The 17,467-nt window shown below is 50.1% G+C and overlaps 1 protein-coding gene across 1 annotated transcript; it reads right to left on the minus strand.

Moving 5' to 3' along the window:
* Positions 1–1,558: 1,558 nt before the first annotated feature.
* Positions 1,559–13,119, minus strand: UNC119B (unc-119 homolog B (C. elegans)). The gene is made up of 5 exons (XM_004690973.2): positions 12,879–13,119; positions 10,150–10,263; positions 7,404–7,521; positions 7,116–7,288; positions 1,559–5,018 (listed from the first exon to the last, which is right to left on the minus strand). The coding sequence occupies exons 1-5, from the start codon at positions 13,117–13,119 to the stop codon at positions 4,906–4,908; spliced, it is 759 nt and encodes a 252-aa protein (XP_004691030.1). The 3' UTR covers positions 1,559–4,905.
* Between the last annotated feature and the right edge of the window lie 4,348 nt (positions 13,120–17,467).

Genomic DNA, 17,467 nt, shown 5'->3' on the forward strand with positions numbered 1-17,467 from the left:
CCAGGGCCCCGCCCCTCGGGCTCAGGGAGCGGGCCGGCGAGGACCAGCGGCCCCGCCCCTCGGGCTCAGGGAGCGGGGCTGGCGATGACCAGGGCCCCGCCCCTCGGGCTCAGGGGGCGGAGCCGGCGATGACCAGGGCCCCGCCCCTCGGGCTCAGGGAGCGGGGCCGGCGAGGACCAGGGCCCCGCCCCTCGGGATCAGGGGGCGGAGCCGGCGAGGACCAGGGCCCCGCCCCTCGGGCTCAGGGGGCGGGGCCAGCTGCGGCTCCTCCCGAGCCTCGCCACCTCCCTCCCGGGAGATAAACCCCACTCCCGAACGCCTGCGGTCTCTGGAAGTCTTCCCGGGGCGCCGTCGCTGCGAAAGCCTAAACCCGCGGCCCCCAGCGCGCCTTGTGACCCCTCCCCGCTTCTCCGACCGCCAGCCACCCTTCCCTGGCTGCCTTTGCCCAGCCACCCTAGGCAGCTGTTCACTGCTCCGCCTGCGCCTCCCTCTGGGCGCTCGCAGTTTTGTTCCCACCTTTGGTTCGCGCCAGCCGCCTCTCCAAGGCTCACCTACCGCTCACTCACCGAGGCCTGCACTGACCACAGGGGCCCAGGGCTTGACTCGGCACCCTCTCCATCGCATTTTTATTTTGTTATCGGTGGCATTTGGTGTCTGGGCCCGCCGCTAGTCTGTGAGTTTCAACAGAGCACAGGTCTTGTCTTGTTCTGATTCTCAATACCCAGGGAATTGATGGCCTGGGAAGGAGATTTCTTTTCCTCAGAGACTGTGAAGGTGGGGGGCGGAGGGGAGGGGGAAGGGGAGCGACTTCCCTGTTCCACCATAGTCTCATCTCTCTCACCCCCATTTTGGGGTAGAGCCCCTTCAGGAACAGGGGCTCTGTCTCAATGCTATGCATTTGGTCCTTAGCATCCTCACCAGAATGTCTTCACCCTGCCCAAGAAGCTATGGAGAGGTCACCTGCCTGCAAAGTTCTTCCACAGCCTCAGAGGCACCACCACACCCTCCCAACTGCTTTCTCCCTCCATGACTCAGCCAGTATGTGTCCCAAGCACTGAACCCTACCAAAGAATTATCTTCCCCCAAGACCTGGTTCTGCTTGCTGGACATCAATCAAAAGATACAGTCCTTATCTTTCACTTAAAAAGAAATACATTTTTTTAAGCCCTCTAAATCCTGAACCTCCTTGGTAGTGCAAGGGATTAAGTCTTAGCACTGAAGCTTCCACCGTCCACTGCTGCATGAGTTGGACATGAGTTCTATCCTCCACCAGGGAGCTGACCCACATGGCCCAGCAGACCTCTCCTGTCTCACCTGCTGCTCCCCTCAGCAGTGTATTTCAGTAGATCCGCCTGTTCTGCTCCTCACTCTGGCTCTGGTGAATCCTCTCATCATGCCCTCCCACCCGCACCCCTGCATCTCTGGCCTATATTTGAGCTCTTGTACACATAAAATAAAATCTTTGGGGGAAAAAACCAGAGCCATCCCTCACCTCCTGTCCACCCTCCCCCTCAGCAATTCAAGGGCCCAATCAAGAGACAAAAATCACATGTGCTGTGAAAATCTTTTTTTATTATGATTTCTTGTGGCAAAATAACATTTTATACAAATAAGTCACCTAGTTTACTTTAGACACAAAGATAATACAAACTGGAATGAGGATCTCAGGTGAAGGGGAAAGAGAAGGGCAACAGATCAGGTCATTGATGTTCCTTATATTCTGTGAAAAATAGAATTACAGGGAAAAAAATAGACTTTCACAACTTCAATGACTTTACATGATCCTTTGTAAAACAAGGGGTAAGTCAACCTCCACCAGACCCTTCTTGTGGCTAGGATGCTCTGTGAATGGAATGTTGTTGACAAGTGACTTGACAATGAGGTGCCTACCTCAGGCACAGGCACCCTCTGCACCACAACCCCCCCAGCAAGAAGGTGAGAAGTGCGTGCTGTGATTTTTGGGCGGATTATGCCCACTCCCCAAACCTCACTGACGCCATGGTGACAAAGGCCACCAGAAGAAAGTGACTTCACAGAAGGGTGCCCTGGGGGTCTAGCAGGGGGGCAGGACACAATAAGGCAAGTCTCCCGGGGCTTGTACATTAGGCACAGCCTGTAGTCGGCCCCACCGTCCCCTCACCCCTGCCCAGACGGCCAGGTGTCCGGCCAGGGGTCCTCGGAAACACTGCTGCCTCCACAGGGGGCCGCAGGAGAGGCAACCTACTGGGGCCCAAAACTGCTTTTGGTTGTTACTTCCTGTCTGCTTTTCAGAAAACAGGATGAAATAAACCAGGCTGTCCTTGGAGAAGCCCAAGGCTAAGGGGAAGAGAGGCGCTCTCCCAGAGTCTCCGAGGCACAGCAAGCAACAAGCCAGGCAAGGGGCACGGCAGCAGCCCCCCCACACACACACCAGGTTGGACCCACCAGTCTGCTGGAACGTGCTCCCTGCAGGAGTCACCCCTCAGATGCCAGCACTACACAGGGGGGTGGTTTCCCCACCCGAGGAGTTCTTTTCCTTGCACTTATCACCCACAAGGTAACAGCTATGAATAATCCAGTTTTCATAACAGAATGGCCTCCTGATTCAACGTCTGATTTGGTTCTATTATTTTCAGAAAAAGTAAGACTTCCTATTCCCTCCCCAATTCACTATAAAAAGTTTGAATTTCAAGCTCATCCTGGTTAACACTCCAGAGGGGTAATACTTCTCCAGATGTCCTGAGTAGCCAGAAACACGCATGCAGGCCCAGAGACAGAGCACAGGACTTTCAGGCGCAGAAGGTGGCGAACCCTGCCCTGCTGGGCCTGATGGAGAACTTGGCCCCCGGGCGGCCTCCAGGCAAGCGAGGGGAGAGGAGACGGCACTCTCAAGGTCAGCGCCTGGCCCCCTGCTCTCCTGGGCTCCTCCATGCAAAAGTTAACACTGTGGGTAAGAGAGTCCACCGGCCTAAAGGACACAGTCTGCACCACGGAGCAAAACTCTGGGCAGCTCCAGAAGCCACACCCCAGCTAATGATTAAACAGCAGACACCCTCCACAGAGGCTCTGCCGCAGAAAGAAGGGGTATTCTGAACACCACCCGAGCCAGCCTACGTGAGACAAGCCACGAGGAGACCCAGAAGGTACAGGGGCAGAGCTGATGCCTGCTGCAGAGGGGGACGGGGGGGAGAAGGGGGCAAGGCAGCGCCCCGCGCAGCAGCGTGTGCAGCAGGGCCTCACTTAAGGCACCGGGATTAGGCGTGGACTCCAGTTCTGAGATTCACCGGGCTGGTGGTGAATAACCAGGGCACGTGGCCTCCCCTCTGCCTCAGTGTCGGATCCAGTGCCAGCACACAGGGTAATTTAGGGCTTGCTCTGTGAAAGGCTGCCAGCATCGGCCAGCACAAAACACTGGTCACTCCTCCAGGATGCAAACGGGAAGGGACACCTCTTCAGTGAATGCGCAGGGGTTTCTTTCCTGGCCCCACGGCCCTTCCCCAGCACCCTGGAGGACAGCTCTCCTGTCGCTACTGTGACACCTCCCAGGGACTATCATCACACACCCAGGACCCTAGGCTACCTTTCCATCATAGCCAAATCCCGGCCACAGCAAGTCTTACCGGAGGAGTTTGGGCTGAACACCTACAGCCACCCACAGTCAGACAAACACAGGCTAGAGGCGGCAAAGGTCTTTCCAGTAACGGCCTGAGGACAAAGAAGCCCACAGATGTGCAAGGGAGCTCTTCTGAGAACACAGCTGTCTGACCTCTGCCTATGTCACCCCTTCCAAAAAATGCCAAGCTAGCTGTTTGAAAGATCAGAAAAATATGCATTACTTAGGCTGAGTCCTTCAGGATGTTCCCAGAAACTAGTAAAAAGGCAGAGAGGAAAATCATCCTCAATGAGAAAACTACAAAGAATTTCAGAAGCAAATCCCCACCAACAGCCAACCCTCCAGGCTGTCCTGTGGGCTCGCCCTGCCTGATAGGAGGCAGAGCCGCCCTGGGCACCCTTAGTGCTGCCAGACATCAACCACATGTCAACGCTAGCAGCCCCACTGCGCTGCATAAAACCCTCCCAAGAGCAGTCTAGAAACCAAGGACAAAACACAATGAAGACTGCTCTGGCCTTGGGAGATACTATTGTTGCAAGAGAAAACTGTCACATTCTATTGCTGGGGGTACTCAAAACTGGGAGCCAAGAGCAGCAGAGCAAGCTCAGCTTTCCTCCAGAACAGGAACAGGAAAACACTGCCAGGCTGAACCTTGCTGCAGTCCCACGGCACTGACTGAGGGCCTGGAAGTGGGACAGAGAAGCCGGCCCCCCGCAAAGGAGTCCTGTGGCTGGGCAGCCTTACCAGCACCGGGGCTCCGCATTGACCCCACTCTTCTCCTCCTCCCCGTTTCAAGTTTCTTCCTGATTGGTTTAGGATGATGCACAGGCGGAGGTCAGTTTGTGCTGATGGCAACATCGGATGAGAGCGGGAGCTGCCCGGGAGGAGCCTGGCTGTCAGCTTTCACAGCACCTAGCACCTACCGGAGCTGCTAACCTACGGGCAGCCGGCAGGGCCGTCTCAGCCCAGCACAGACACCGGGGAGACCGAAGCTCGCCAAGGCCACCAGCAGGCAGCTAGAATGACATGAAAATAAACTTTTTTAAGATCTGGATCCCAACAGTCTAATCCTAACCTTTCACTTCATTACAGTACCTCTGCGACCAAACGGATGGGGGGGGGGAGGGAAGAAAAAATACTGGGGAGAAAACACAGCCCTGCTTGGCACCTCTCTGGGAGCACAGGAAACCGTCACCCAGCCGGGGCTGCCGAGGCCAGTTCCAGACGAGTTCACCATCAGCAGTGTCAGTCACCTCCACGTGCCAGGACCTTTGGCCACAGCAAAGCACTGCCCCTCTTCACTCCTGCAGCGGTTACTGGCCTCCATTATAGGCATAATCGGCCTTGTTGTGCATTATCAGCTTGTTGTCAACAAAGTAGAAGCTGTCAGAACGAGTCTCATAAGGATTTTCAATCATCAAACGAACTGCAAGTCAGGGAAAGGAAAAAAAGCAAAGAATGGTGTGTGAGTCTGCCCCCTTGGAGGGTGGGAAAAACTGGTAAGTCAGTCCTTCCACAGAGCGCGCATATTACTGCCAGAACAACGAGGTGAGAATAAAGTCAGCCCTTGAGAGCTGTGGAGAAACGGGGACCATAGAAGCCCCTCAACCGTACATAATGTCCACTTCCCCGTGAGAATGTAGTCGGCTCTCTGCCAGGGCCGTCCTTGGTCAAAGCCAGCCTGTTGTCAGTCCCCAAGAACATGTGCCTGCCCTTCCTCAGCAGGGACCACAGGAGCTTCCTCACTCCTACCTTTGGCATTTCCCCACCTGGCTCAAAATCTGACCCAACACAGCTGTGTCTCACTATGCCACTGCTCAAAGATGCCATGCCAGCTACAGGAGCCCTATATGTGCGTGAGGGCAGGTCAATGGGCAAGGCCTTCTCCAGAGATGGGTCAGTTTTCACCTCACAAACATCTAGCTAAAGGTTTGCCTGTCGTGGGGTCCAGACTCAAATATGTTTATTCAGGCCACAGTCCCGACTGCTCACTAGACTGGCAGGTCAAGTCATAACACCTCCAATCGGCTCTGAGTTAACACTGACATGCTATTATAGGGAAGCTTCCAGAGAAGGCTGTTGTTCACTGCTGTTCTACAAAGGTAAAACTGCTTAAAGTTCTGTAAACCAACTGAGGCCAAAGTTAATTGGCTTGTATCTACAATATTTACCTTCACACTCTTTAGCTTGTTTAGTTTCAACAAGAAAAGTTTTATTACCTTGGATATAAACCAGCATAATCTTTTATTGCAAGTACCTACCTATTCTAGCCCAAGTTGGGGAGTGGGGTTCAAACCAGGGTCAGTGGCTGTCATCAACACCCTACCCCACATTTCACCTGGGAACAACACTGCCATACAAGTGAAGAATACCTGGTTCTCAACTATGACAATTCTCAGGACTTGGGATTTTTGAGAAAATTAGTTAATGTGTATGTATGTCCTCCCCCGCAGCCCAGCTAAACACTCAGGTCCTCAAGGTTCTGGAGCCATCTTCCCTAATTACTGACACCATGCTAACCTGAGCTATGAGACCAATGTCCTAGGTAAAGCCTGTTCTTTCTGCTTGCCCAGCAATCTCCCTCTGGTGCCTGTCCCTGGTCTTCCTCCACAGAGCTACAGGATTCTTGTTCCTAAGACGCTGCTTCCACCATGTCAATCCTGCCTGCAACCTCTAACTGCTCCTTACTTCCTACTGGGTGAGTCTAACAGTCTATTGAATCAACCTACTTACAGAGAATTAGAAAGGGAAGGTCCTCAGAATTATGACTGTACGTAACCTGTAATCATACATCTTACTCTGATGAAGGAAACAATGAAAGGCCACACAGTGCCAAGCAGGAGCCAATGACTAGAGCCAAGTAGAAAACTACGATTAACACTGCAGAGGACAGGCACTTTATCTATGAGGCCCTCAATTATCACAGCTCCTCTTAGCTCACTCAGTCCCTTACCCACAGCAGGCATCTATAAAATGTGAGCTACAGGAGCCTCCCAGGTGGCACAATGGGTTAAGTCACAGCACTACAAAGCTATTCCCAGCCACTGCAGCACAAGTTAGCTGCCCTGCCAGGGAACTGACCCACATGGCGCAGCAGACCTACATGTCTCCCCACTGCTCACCTCAGCAGTGTATGTCAGTGGATCCACCAGTTTTGCTCCCCACTCTGTCTCTGGTGACTCCTCTCACCCCTCCCACCTTGCCCCTCTAGCCTCCACCCCAGCTCTTGTATGCATAAATAAATAAATCTTTATAAACAAATAAATATAAAAATAAATCTTTATAAATAAATAAAAAGGATGAGCTATGTTATTAAAACCTTCAGTGGCCCCTATAGGCACTCAGGGCTTGAAACACCAGGCAGGAGCACCAGGAAATGAGAAGCCTGAGATCGAATGACTAGATGCGCATCATGTCACAATTTCCCTGCTCTACAACACCAGGGCGTTGAATCAGATAGATTTTAAGGTTCATTTCCTCTAGCCCTGAGTCTAGAATGTAATAAAAGTCAGGAGATACGTACTGACATCCTCAGAGAGCTGGGGAAACTCATAGATATGTTCACATGTGTTCCTACTGCTGGGGATGCAGAAGCCGAAATCAAAGTCAAAGTTTTTCAGCAAGCGTTCCCGAAAGTAGTGCCGTTCGATCATCCGGAAGTTAGTCACAGGTCTGTCTCCTACTGTGAACTCCACCCTGCAAAATACATCTCCATGAGCCCTAGTATGCCTCTTCCCGCCTCTAAAGATGACCCCAACGTTCCTCTGTGTGAACAAGCAGCACTCTCCGCTGGGGAAAGAAGGGTACTCACGTAGCCCCGACTGTCCGGAGGCGCAGAAATGCTGGTGTGAACTGATAGCGAACGAATCGTCCCGCGCTGATATCCACGTCTCCACCCTCCTCCTCCTCGTCGTCGTCGTCCTCCTGGTCTGAAAGAGCACACAGCGTCCTGAAGGCACCAAGGCAGCACCGCAGTTCTGACAGCAGCACACGCAGCTGGAAGTACCAGCAGGGGCAACGGCCAGCACTCACGCCCCACTTGCTGGTGCCGGGCCCCAAGTAAACACCCAAAGGACTCACAGCCCCATCTCACAAATCAGGAAGCTCAAGGTCAGGGAAGTTAAGTGACATGTCCATAGTCCCCAGAATAGTAAGCAGATAGAGCAGGGATTTGAACCCAGAGCCACCTGACTTGATATCTTCTGAAACACAGAGCTAAAAAGCATTGCCCTTTAATAACCTGGGGGGGCTCAGGCTAAAGCCTGAGGTAGCATAACACAAGCTGGGGATGAGGCCCCTAGAGTGGCCTACATTGTAGAGACTTGGTCTGCTGCTGAAGTGTTAGCCACTAACCAAAATGAGACTACACATATCAAAACTAGTCAAATAACTCTCAAATATTTAAAAAATGTAAGGCAGGCAGCAAAGACTAATCCCTAGAAGTAATTGCTATTTAGATGGGCCTGCGGTCTTAGGATACTGCACTTCTTTGGATGACTGCCCAAGAGCACTGGCCCGGAAAGGGTGAAGCAGATGAGCAACAACACATGTGTGGGGCCTGAACGAGGCTCCGCAATGGTCTCTGGCCTTGTCCATTCCTGAACCCACTGATTTGTAAGTGCTGATTTGCAAAATGAATGAGAAAATCATTCTAATGTGGGCAGTGTCCCACAAGGATGCTTTTCTTCAGGCCTAGGCTCAGTGTGCATGCAACATAAAGTCTTTAAACTATAAATATCTTTGCCATGAAAGCCCAAGAGCAGCAGGACAAGCAGACCGAAGCACTCCAGTTCAACCGTGAGACTCAGCGACTGTCACAAGAACGCCTCCCAAGCGTCTGAACTCATCAGATCGACGCTGAAGGGGGATGCTGATTCCTAAGTGAACTAAGATCCAGTTCACTTAGTTTTCCAGTGTAAAAACTGGAAAGCTCAAAATACAAGATACTTGACAATGTCTACAGATGAACTTCAGACAGCTCAGTTCTGGACTGAAGTGACTACCCCGAGTCCATTCTGACCCAAGTCCACTACCCAGTAGGACACACATAGCTTAGGGATGTGAACAGAGGCCAGGAAGCCAGCTGCCTGAGACCTGAACCCCTAGGCCCAGGCGCTTTGGTCAGCACTGGATGACAGCACGTGGAGTGGGGGAGACCGGTCTCTAGCTGTGGTTTGTGATTAATCTGAGCTGCGGCCTCCCAGGGAGGCCTTTGATTTACCTGCGCTCCTAAAGCCTACTTTCCCTAATTTACTGGTTTTTCCCAAGTAGCAAGTCAGATGGGGAAAAAGCTTTGCAAAAAGAAGTATTGATACTAACCGCAGTCCACACTCTGAAGGGTAACTGTGCTTTCTAATATCTAACTCCAGGGGGTGCTAAATCTCTAGCAATTGCTCCAAAGACTTCTGTGCGGTCCTCCAGCCAGAAATAAATCACCCTGGAACTGCTTGGCAAGCACAGGAAGGGTCTATTCAGGGCTAATTTAAGCAAGCCCAAACAGATGACTTCACAGGTGTGGGCTTCCTGTTCAACCAAAAAATGGTGGCGATTAAAATCCAAACCAAACTTCCTAGGTAATGTGAGGCACTTTCTAAAGAAAAGAGAGTTGCAGAGCAGAGAGACACTGTCTCAGAGTGTCAAGTGGAGCCCTCAGTGTCACCCTTCCAGAGACTCCTGAGATTCACGCTCAGGTTGGCTTTCTTCATTACAGTCTAGTTTCAAGGACTCCTTTCCTAACTGGAGACTACAGCAAGATAAAAGAGCACAGGACCTTTAGGAAAGTCACGGGGAATTTCTGAGCAGGGGTTTCCTTACCTGTAAAGTGGGATTAAAAATTCCTCCCTGAGTGGGGGGAGAGAAATGCACGGGATTATGGTGATGGCACACGGGTGATTTGGTGATGGGAAACCCGCGGGGATTACAATCGAGATGGGAAAAAAAATGTACAAAATGATGTAAAAATAAACTTTTGTAATAAAAAAAAAAAATTCCTCCCTGAGGGCCCTCCTTGAGGGCCCTCCCTGGTGGCGCAGAGGGTTAAAGCACAGCACTAAGAAGCTAAAGCCACTTCCGCATGAGTTCGATCCCCTCCTAGCCCCGGAGGAGATCCACATGGTGCGGAGGAGATCCACATGGTGCGGCAGACCTCTCCTGACCCGCCCACTGCTCCCCTCGGCAGTGTACTTCGTCGATCTGCCTGTTCTGTACCCCACTCTGTCCCTGGTGAATCCGCTCACCCTCCGCATCTCTGGCCTGTACCCCAGTTCTGTACGAATAAATAAATATCTTTAAAAAAAAAAATTCCTCCCTGAGATGGGATGGTTACCTGAGCAGTTATAAACAGAAAGGGGAGGACCAGAATCAAGTCGATGCTCCCCACACATCAAACTCTCAGTACCTCTTCCAACCAGCACACCCGATGGCACGAGTAATGTGAGGAGGTCTCGCAAGGGGGCGCTGGAGTCCATGACACGGGATATAAGGGCACGCGGGAAAACTCAAGCTCCAAAGAACTTTTGCTCCAAATGTCAAGTGACAGTGACAATATAGAGGCCTACCTGAAACACAAGGTTTGGCAATCTCGAATAGTACTGTCCCTGTCTCCAAATCTCGAATTTTGAAGCGGGTAAAATCAATACTGTAGATGTTGTCTTCGGGTTTACATAAATAATCTGAAAATGAGAGAGAGAGACCAATGCTGTTAAATAACTCTCCAAACTATCATCTTTTTAGTCCTCAAATTTTAAAGCAAACTTATTTTTCTTACATGTTCACTTAAAATATAATCCAAAACTCTCTTTGATGTTATAAGCAAAACTGTCAAGAAAATTAAGCATCTAAGAAAGAAAAAAAGACCTTGCGTTGGGTTTGGATGGAAACCTTGCACAAACAGGAATAGAAAGGGGACTTCTTCAGGAGCATCTCAAAAGTGGCCTGCATGATTTCTAGCAACATGGAGGTCACAACAGGACAGAATTTTTTTAAGAATCCACTTTGAAACATGGACTCAGTGGCTAATACAGTGCTTGTTGGCCAGCTGGGAGCACCTTAAAGCAAAGACCAGCAAACTATTCTATGAAGGGCCAGGTCACAAGTAATTTAGGCTTTGAGCTCACACAATCTCCACTGTCACTGTAGTGCAAACAGCCAGACAAAACACAAGTGAATGAATACAGGGTTATTTTCTCTCTCTCTCTTTTTTTTAAAGATCTGTTTATTTATGCATACAAGCAGAGAGATACAGGTCAGAGATGCAAGGGGTGAGAGTATCCACTAGAGACAGAGTAGGGAGCAGAACAGCAGATCTACTGAAGCACTCTGCTGAGGGGAGCAGCGGGCGGGTCAGGAGAGGTCATCTGCAGCATGTGGGTCAGCTCCCTCATGGGGGATTGAATAAATATTTTAAAAAACAAATAAGACGTTAAAAATCATCCTTAGCTTGTAAGCTGTTCAAAACCAGGTATGGGGCAAACCATACCTATACAGGTAACAGGAAAGATTTACCTGCAGGGGCATACCTCAAAGTGAAGTAAGACCTCCCGCACTCTGAGCAGCGAACCACAATAATACTGATCATAGAAAATCCATCGATTTCTTTCTACTATGACTCTCGACTGCATCTTCTCCACAACACATTTCAGCACCTTACCTTATGTTGCCTCCATGTGCTGTTTCACATTGTACAGGTTATTTTCCCAGGAAGATGGCAGAGCTACCGATCCCTCTGTAACCCCAAAAAGGCTGAGCAGTTGTGTACCTGTAAAAGGTACTTAAAATATTTGCTGAAAGGAGCAAACTTTAAGAAGAGTGTCGACAGAGCACAGAGATCACCTAACTCTGACTGTGGCTTTCTCCCAATTAGCTACAGAGGTAAGTTCGAGCAACAGTACCAATCCCAAGGTCCTCTACAGTGCCTGAGGAATGCCACTAATATTAGATCCAGGCATTACAATGCCCTGACTGACCTCCTGATATCAGAAGAAATCATGAGGCTGCAACGGTCAGGTGCTGAGCATTTCTGTACTTTCAGAGCCCCAAGTAAAAACTGGGTCAGGACAGATGCCGCTTTTCCACATGTTGTCATAACACGGACTAGCAAGACCTTCTAAAAGCACTTTCAGCCACTCCACAGACAGTCCCGACCAAACAGTGAGGGGAAATGGGGACATCAAAACACCTAGAATCAAATTAAAAATATCTCAGGAAATGGGAATTCCCTTTCATATAAGTGGGATCAAGGTGCCCCTCCACCAAGACACCCCTCCCCAAATCACCTGAGCTGCCACCAGGGCCCTGTAGTAGACTGAGCAGCCCTGGGCTGACTATTAAAGTAATTCAGCTGAGGACTCTATGGCAGGTGTAGATCCAGGGTGGGAAGAGGGAGGAGCAAGAGAGCAGAAGTGGGTCCTAACCAGGAGACTGCAAACTCTTGGAGGAAAACAGCAGCTAGAGAAAGAGTCAAGAATTGGCGTGAAAGGGAACAGCAAGAGAAGAAATCCAGGACAGGGGTGGCCAATATTTCTTTCCACACTCCCTTATATCGACGAAAAGGTGAATGATTGCATTCTATGCAAGAAGGGCATTTCTGAGACCCTGACATAATCCTTAATTCACTAGAACATCTGGGAAAAGCAAGATTCACAATTTGGATTTTGTACATAAACTGAAACTTTATTAAAATATTGTTTTTATGGATACTTTAAATTTTCAAGACATGCCCAGGCAAGGCATTTGAGGGAGGAAGACCCCATCTGCACATACATGGGCAATGTTTCGCACCAAAGTCGGGTCCCACGGCAGGCCGGAAAGCGGGCAGAGTCTGTCACCCGGCAAAGTGGAGGGGACGCACGAGAAGGCAGCAGGGAGGGGGGCTGCAGGGCAGGGGACAGGCCGGCCGGGCGGCCTGGCGCGGGACCCTCACCACTGGCCGCGGAGGGCTTCCAAGGCCCACTTACCGAGCAGGCTGAAGGGGGCCCGTAACCAAGCAGATCCCGCTGAGGAGGGGATGGGCCTGGCCTGACGGCCCAACTGGGGCGCCGGCCCGGGGGAGCCCGGCCTGGCCTGACCCAGGGGGCAAAGTCAAGCTCAGGGGGAACCTTTCCAACCAGATCTAGGTGAGGGTGGGGAGTTCGGACCCGACCCGGAAGAGCAGTGGGCGGCGCGGCCTGGCCTGCCGGGGGCCTGAGTCGACCCCCGGCCGGTCGAGCCGCGAGCTGCCGGTTCTGCCGAAGACTGCAAGGGGCTCCAGCCTGGCGCGAGGGGAGGGCGCGGCGGGCCCGGCACTCACTCTCCGTGACTCGGCTGAGGCGCAGGACGTGCTCTGGCCTGATGGTGTCCAGGGCCAGCAGCTCCTGCTCCGTGACCGCTGCACCGATGCCGTCGTCGGGCCCGTGATGGGGCGCCTGCCGCCGCGCCTTGAGCCGATTCAGGACGCCGCCGCCCGCCTTCTTCTCCTCTTTGCCAGCCACCAGCGCTCCGGGCCCGGCCGCCGAGCCTGCGGCCGCAGCCTTCGGGTTGGACCCGTTCATCGCTCCGCCGCCAAGATGGCCGCCACCTCCACCGCGCCGTAACTATGGAGAGCGGGGGCGGGGCCGAGGCGGCACCTGGGCGGGGCGGGGCCGGCGGGGCGGGCCCTCCCCCAGTTTGGTCCAGCCAGGGGGTGGCCCCGCGCGGGGCGGGGGTGGGGGTGGGGCTCAGGGGTCGTACCCCCCAGACTGCGCCAGGCCCCCGAGACCACCCCGAATGTTCTAAAGATATATCGTACGGTGAAATGACCGTGTGTGGACAGGGCACCGAGAAAATATTCCCTAATGTGCAGCACAGATGGAAGGTAAAACAGCGCTCACTAGGCCCAGGCAGCCTGTGCCTCTCACAGACGCTGGGCTAGGCTACCCTCAGGGAATATAAGAAAAAGCGGCCGGGGGCGTGGGGCCGCCAGACGGCGAGGCCCGTAATTCATTATGTGGGCCTTCCTCTACCAACCTGTTAGTATAAACGAACAGAAGACAAACCAGAGTGTGCACTGCTCCAGGGGGCACCGCAAAGCTGCTGCACAGGTGTGGCCTTAGGGTCTTGGTCTATCACATCCCAAGTGGCTTCAGATCTAGAATTCTGTATCCACGCCCCCATGTTGGAGGCTGGCCTGACTGACGCAAAGTTGTGTCTCCTAGATAAGTTACCTCTCAGCCAGATATTAGCCAAGAGGAAACTTTATCCCTCTCCTCATGGTCAGCCTGGAGACTTGATTTATGTCAAGCCTGGCTGGTTCCCTCACCTGATGTGAGGGACTTGGGAGGGGCTGACAGGCCTAGCCAGTTCCTGCACAAAATACAAGCCTGACTCCACCCAGGCCAAGTTCCTATCTAAATGCTGTCCTGTCTTTGAGAGATTACCAACTAGGGAAACTTACCACAGTGTTCATGGAAATTTTAATACATGTGTACAAACTTAGTCTTTCCCTTTGCAAACAACTCTTTTTTAAACGCCGAGGCTACTTATACACGACTGTTCTGAGTACATTTAAAAACCACTGAACAGTGAGTAATTGCTGAAGAATTTCTAGAACTTCTAATATGCTACTTCTGAATTGCCAAGAGGGGGCGTAGCATGCAGTCATTTCCCACTCACTTGTTCACTGAAACTTTGTTTTTAGAATACCAGGCCTAGAGTTATTTATCTTTCTCAGAATGACAAAGGTATTGACCCCTTTACTTGAAATTCCACATCCAGTTATTCAGCCTACATGTATATATAAAGATGTTTACTGTGGGATGATGTGTAACTCTGAAGAATTACAATAATTGCAATTGCATTCATTCATGCACCTATTAAAAAGAATGATTCACCTGTTCTGTCTAGTATGGGGAAATCACAAAGATTAAGTGATTAAAATATTAAGTGATTAAAATAAAAAGAATCTGAGTGCATCTGTAACTGCAAAGGGAGAGTTCTGGATATACACTTAGCTGTTAACAGTGATTCCCTCTGGTGAAGAGAGCAATGGAAGGGTTTAAAGTGGGATATTAACACCACTGAAAGCTACTTCTGTACTACTGGATCACATGCATATGAACTGATTAATTTTTTTGTTTGATTATTTTGTATTCACAGTAGCTTTACTAGGGGGAAAAAAAAAGTAGCTGCAAAGACATAGGTGGGCAGTCTTGGGACAATTGCCTCTTTGTTTTTCTAAAAACAAAGTATCTTAGGATCTTAGAAAGCAGACTCTAAGCCAGAGTCTCCTTATTTCCTCTTTAAACTTAAAAAGCATTTTGTCAATTTTTAAAAATAAAATTCCTTCATCTAAGGAAGTCAGGGCCTACTCTCATCACTGCCTATGACTTGTGATTAAAAAGAAAAAGACTGTCTTTAGAATAAAATATATATACCAAAAAGAAAAATCAGGGCTGTAAATTCCAATCTGTCTCTGTCTCTCACCAACTCTTACCAAAATGTGTCAAAAAATTTTTAAATATTTTTGGAAGAGCACACACATACAGATTTACTATATTAGAGAGCACTCCCAGGTTTCCCTGGGATAGGCACAGGGAGACAAGCAGAAAGTAGAAAAGCCAGTGCTCTGTGAATCACCCCTCTCCCTCAGCTGGTATTTCCCCACTGGAAGGGGTGTGACTGCTTTCCAGGGCGGCCTTAGAGTAGCCAGCGGTCTGCCTCCCATCAGGCAGGCAGCTGGGGTTGACACAAAGCCGGTGCAGCCAAGGTAAGCGAGACATCCTAGAACGTTTTTTCTGCCAAGAGTGGGAAGTTTAGTCCTCCCTTCTGCTGCCTCCCTAAAGGTGGCACACATCCAGTCAGCCAGTCCTATTTGGGACTGCAGGCATGCTTTGTGTCCTGGGCTGGAGAACTAGTAACTCCCCAGTACCCAAGTCACTTCTCTCTCTGGCAGAAGAATTTATTTTTTTAAAAGCGTGAATCTGGTATTTATATCCCACCTGTTTCCAAAAGTGATTTCTGACATGTTCCATGCTCATATAGCACAAGATGAGTGACTGAAAAACTCATGTAGCCTTATTGACGGCAATTTTTCCAAATCTTTAAATGTATACTGTTGGACCCAGTATTCCCTTAATGGAAATAAAAAAAAACAAAAACCTTGCACATGTGCACGGCAGGCCTTATGCGGCTGAGGCAATCCAATTGTAAGCTGAAAGTTGCTCAGAATATTTTGATATTACAATTATACAAAAAAGGGAAGTCATAACATAAGTTAGCAGTGGAAAGTCTGATTTTTCAGAGCATTTCCTCTCCATCCGTACAGTGTCTGACAACAGAGGTTGCATAGCTTGTGTCAAAAAAAAAAACAAAAACCTTGCACATGTGCACTATATCTATCGATAGCTATCTACGTAGCTATGAAACAAATGACAGACACTAGACTGCCACTTCACCTGTACTAGCCTCTAAGAATTAGATGGGAAAAAGAACGATGAGTTTTCATTTTGCACTCATATAACTTCTCAAAATGTATGGTTGTACCTCTTTTATCACAAAGTCCTAAAAGGTTACTTTTTCAGAGAAAGAATGACATCATAAATCTCTACACAACCACTCCCCAGCTTCAGCAGTTAGCTACATTCAAAAGGCTCCTTTTTCAAGTAGAATGCATAGCATTAAGAACACAGGCTTTGCAGAAACACAGGACTGAGTCCCTGTCTCTCTCTGCCACTTACCAGCTATTGTGACTTTGAGCAGGTCACTTACCCCTTTTTGTTTTCCTCATTTTCATCAGGCTAGTATAGGGTATTTGTCGTAGGTGGCTGTGAAGAGATGAAAAGTAGCAACAAAGAGCACTATGCAGGCGCAAGGGAGTGTCTTATGAATGGCCGCTGTGGCAGTATACTGAAGTGGCCTCTTTCTCCAGCACCTCTCTGCCGGAGGCAGACAGGCAGAAGCCATACAGCTGGAGACCAGAGTGATGTGAAAAGAATGTTCAAGTCAGAGCTAAGAGGAAACAAGCTGGGCACCAGGCCTTGAGGAAGAAATAGATGGATTCAAGTAACCCAGGAAAGCAAGTTGTAGGACAAGGCCCAAGCCAAAAAGCAGGGGTTTTACTTTTAAGTGGCCGGCAACAAACTGGCGTGTCCTGGGCCAGGGAGCTGCAGTGAGGTGCCTGAGAGCCAAGTGTAGTGCAGAACCTCTGTTCCACCTTTGTCTGCTTTGTCTTGACCCCATACCACTGCTAGCACAACATGCTTTCCAGTAAATGTTGGAGAAACTCATCTCCCTTCCTCCATGGGGAAGGGTACTAAATAGGGAGAAAGGCCCGCCACAGCGGCTCCAGCCAACCGGGAGCCTGATTTCCTTAGTAAGATTAAGATCTGGACCCACAAGTGATTTAACCCAACCCCCAGCACTTGGACCAGGATCTCTTGTCAGACGGTTTCCCTCCCTGCAACTCCCTAGAGTAGGTCCTTCTTCAGGTCTCTTCCCCATTTGGCAGCTCCCAAAGCTTACTTGAAATAGTAACAGCTAAGTCTGAGTTAGTAAAGAACTCCACTTATGAGTGTGCTCAAGCTAAGAAAGGCTTTGTGGGCCTCTGGGCTAATTTGTGCCCTGAGAAGGGATTCCATCGACACTGGCCTCAGCCTTAGAGCTGAGCACTGAAATTCTGCTCTTCAAAGGCTAAGGGACGTAGGCCAAACTCTCCCTTTTCCTCCTTCTCCTAGCAGCCGCCATCCCTGCTTGGAGAAAATATATCAGAGAGATTCTGGGCCTTGTCACACATCATCATGGGGAAATAGGAGGCAGATATCAACTAGTTTGTTAAAGATTAAAAGTAGATAACATCTGTAAAAGTACTTGGCATTGTGCCAGGACCTTTTCAAGGGTTCAGTAAAGGATATCTATAATTATTCT

Source organism: Condylura cristata, unplaced genomic scaffold (assembly GCF_000260355.1).
Source record: "Condylura cristata isolate star-nosed mole 26May11 unplaced genomic scaffold, ConCri1.0 scaffold00029, whole genome shotgun sequence".
In the NCBI taxonomy this organism is placed as follows: domain Eukaryota; kingdom Metazoa; phylum Chordata; class Mammalia; order Eulipotyphla; family Talpidae; genus Condylura; species Condylura cristata.

Excerpts from the sequence above, each read along its gene's own strand:
- UNC119B (XM_004690973.2), bottom strand. The coding sequence starts at position 13,119 with ATGAACGGGTCCAACCCGAAGGCTGCGGCCGCAGGCTCGGCGGCCGGG. Across the intron at positions 10,264-12,878 it reads CCTCAGCCGAGTCACGGAGA|ATTATTTATGTAAACCCGAA; the intron begins GTGAGTGCCGGG and ends TCTCATTTTCAG. Across the intron at positions 5,019-7,115 it reads CCAGCTCTCTGAGGATGTCA|TTCGTTTGATGATTGAAAAT; the intron begins GTACGTATCTCC and ends CCTGACTTGCAG.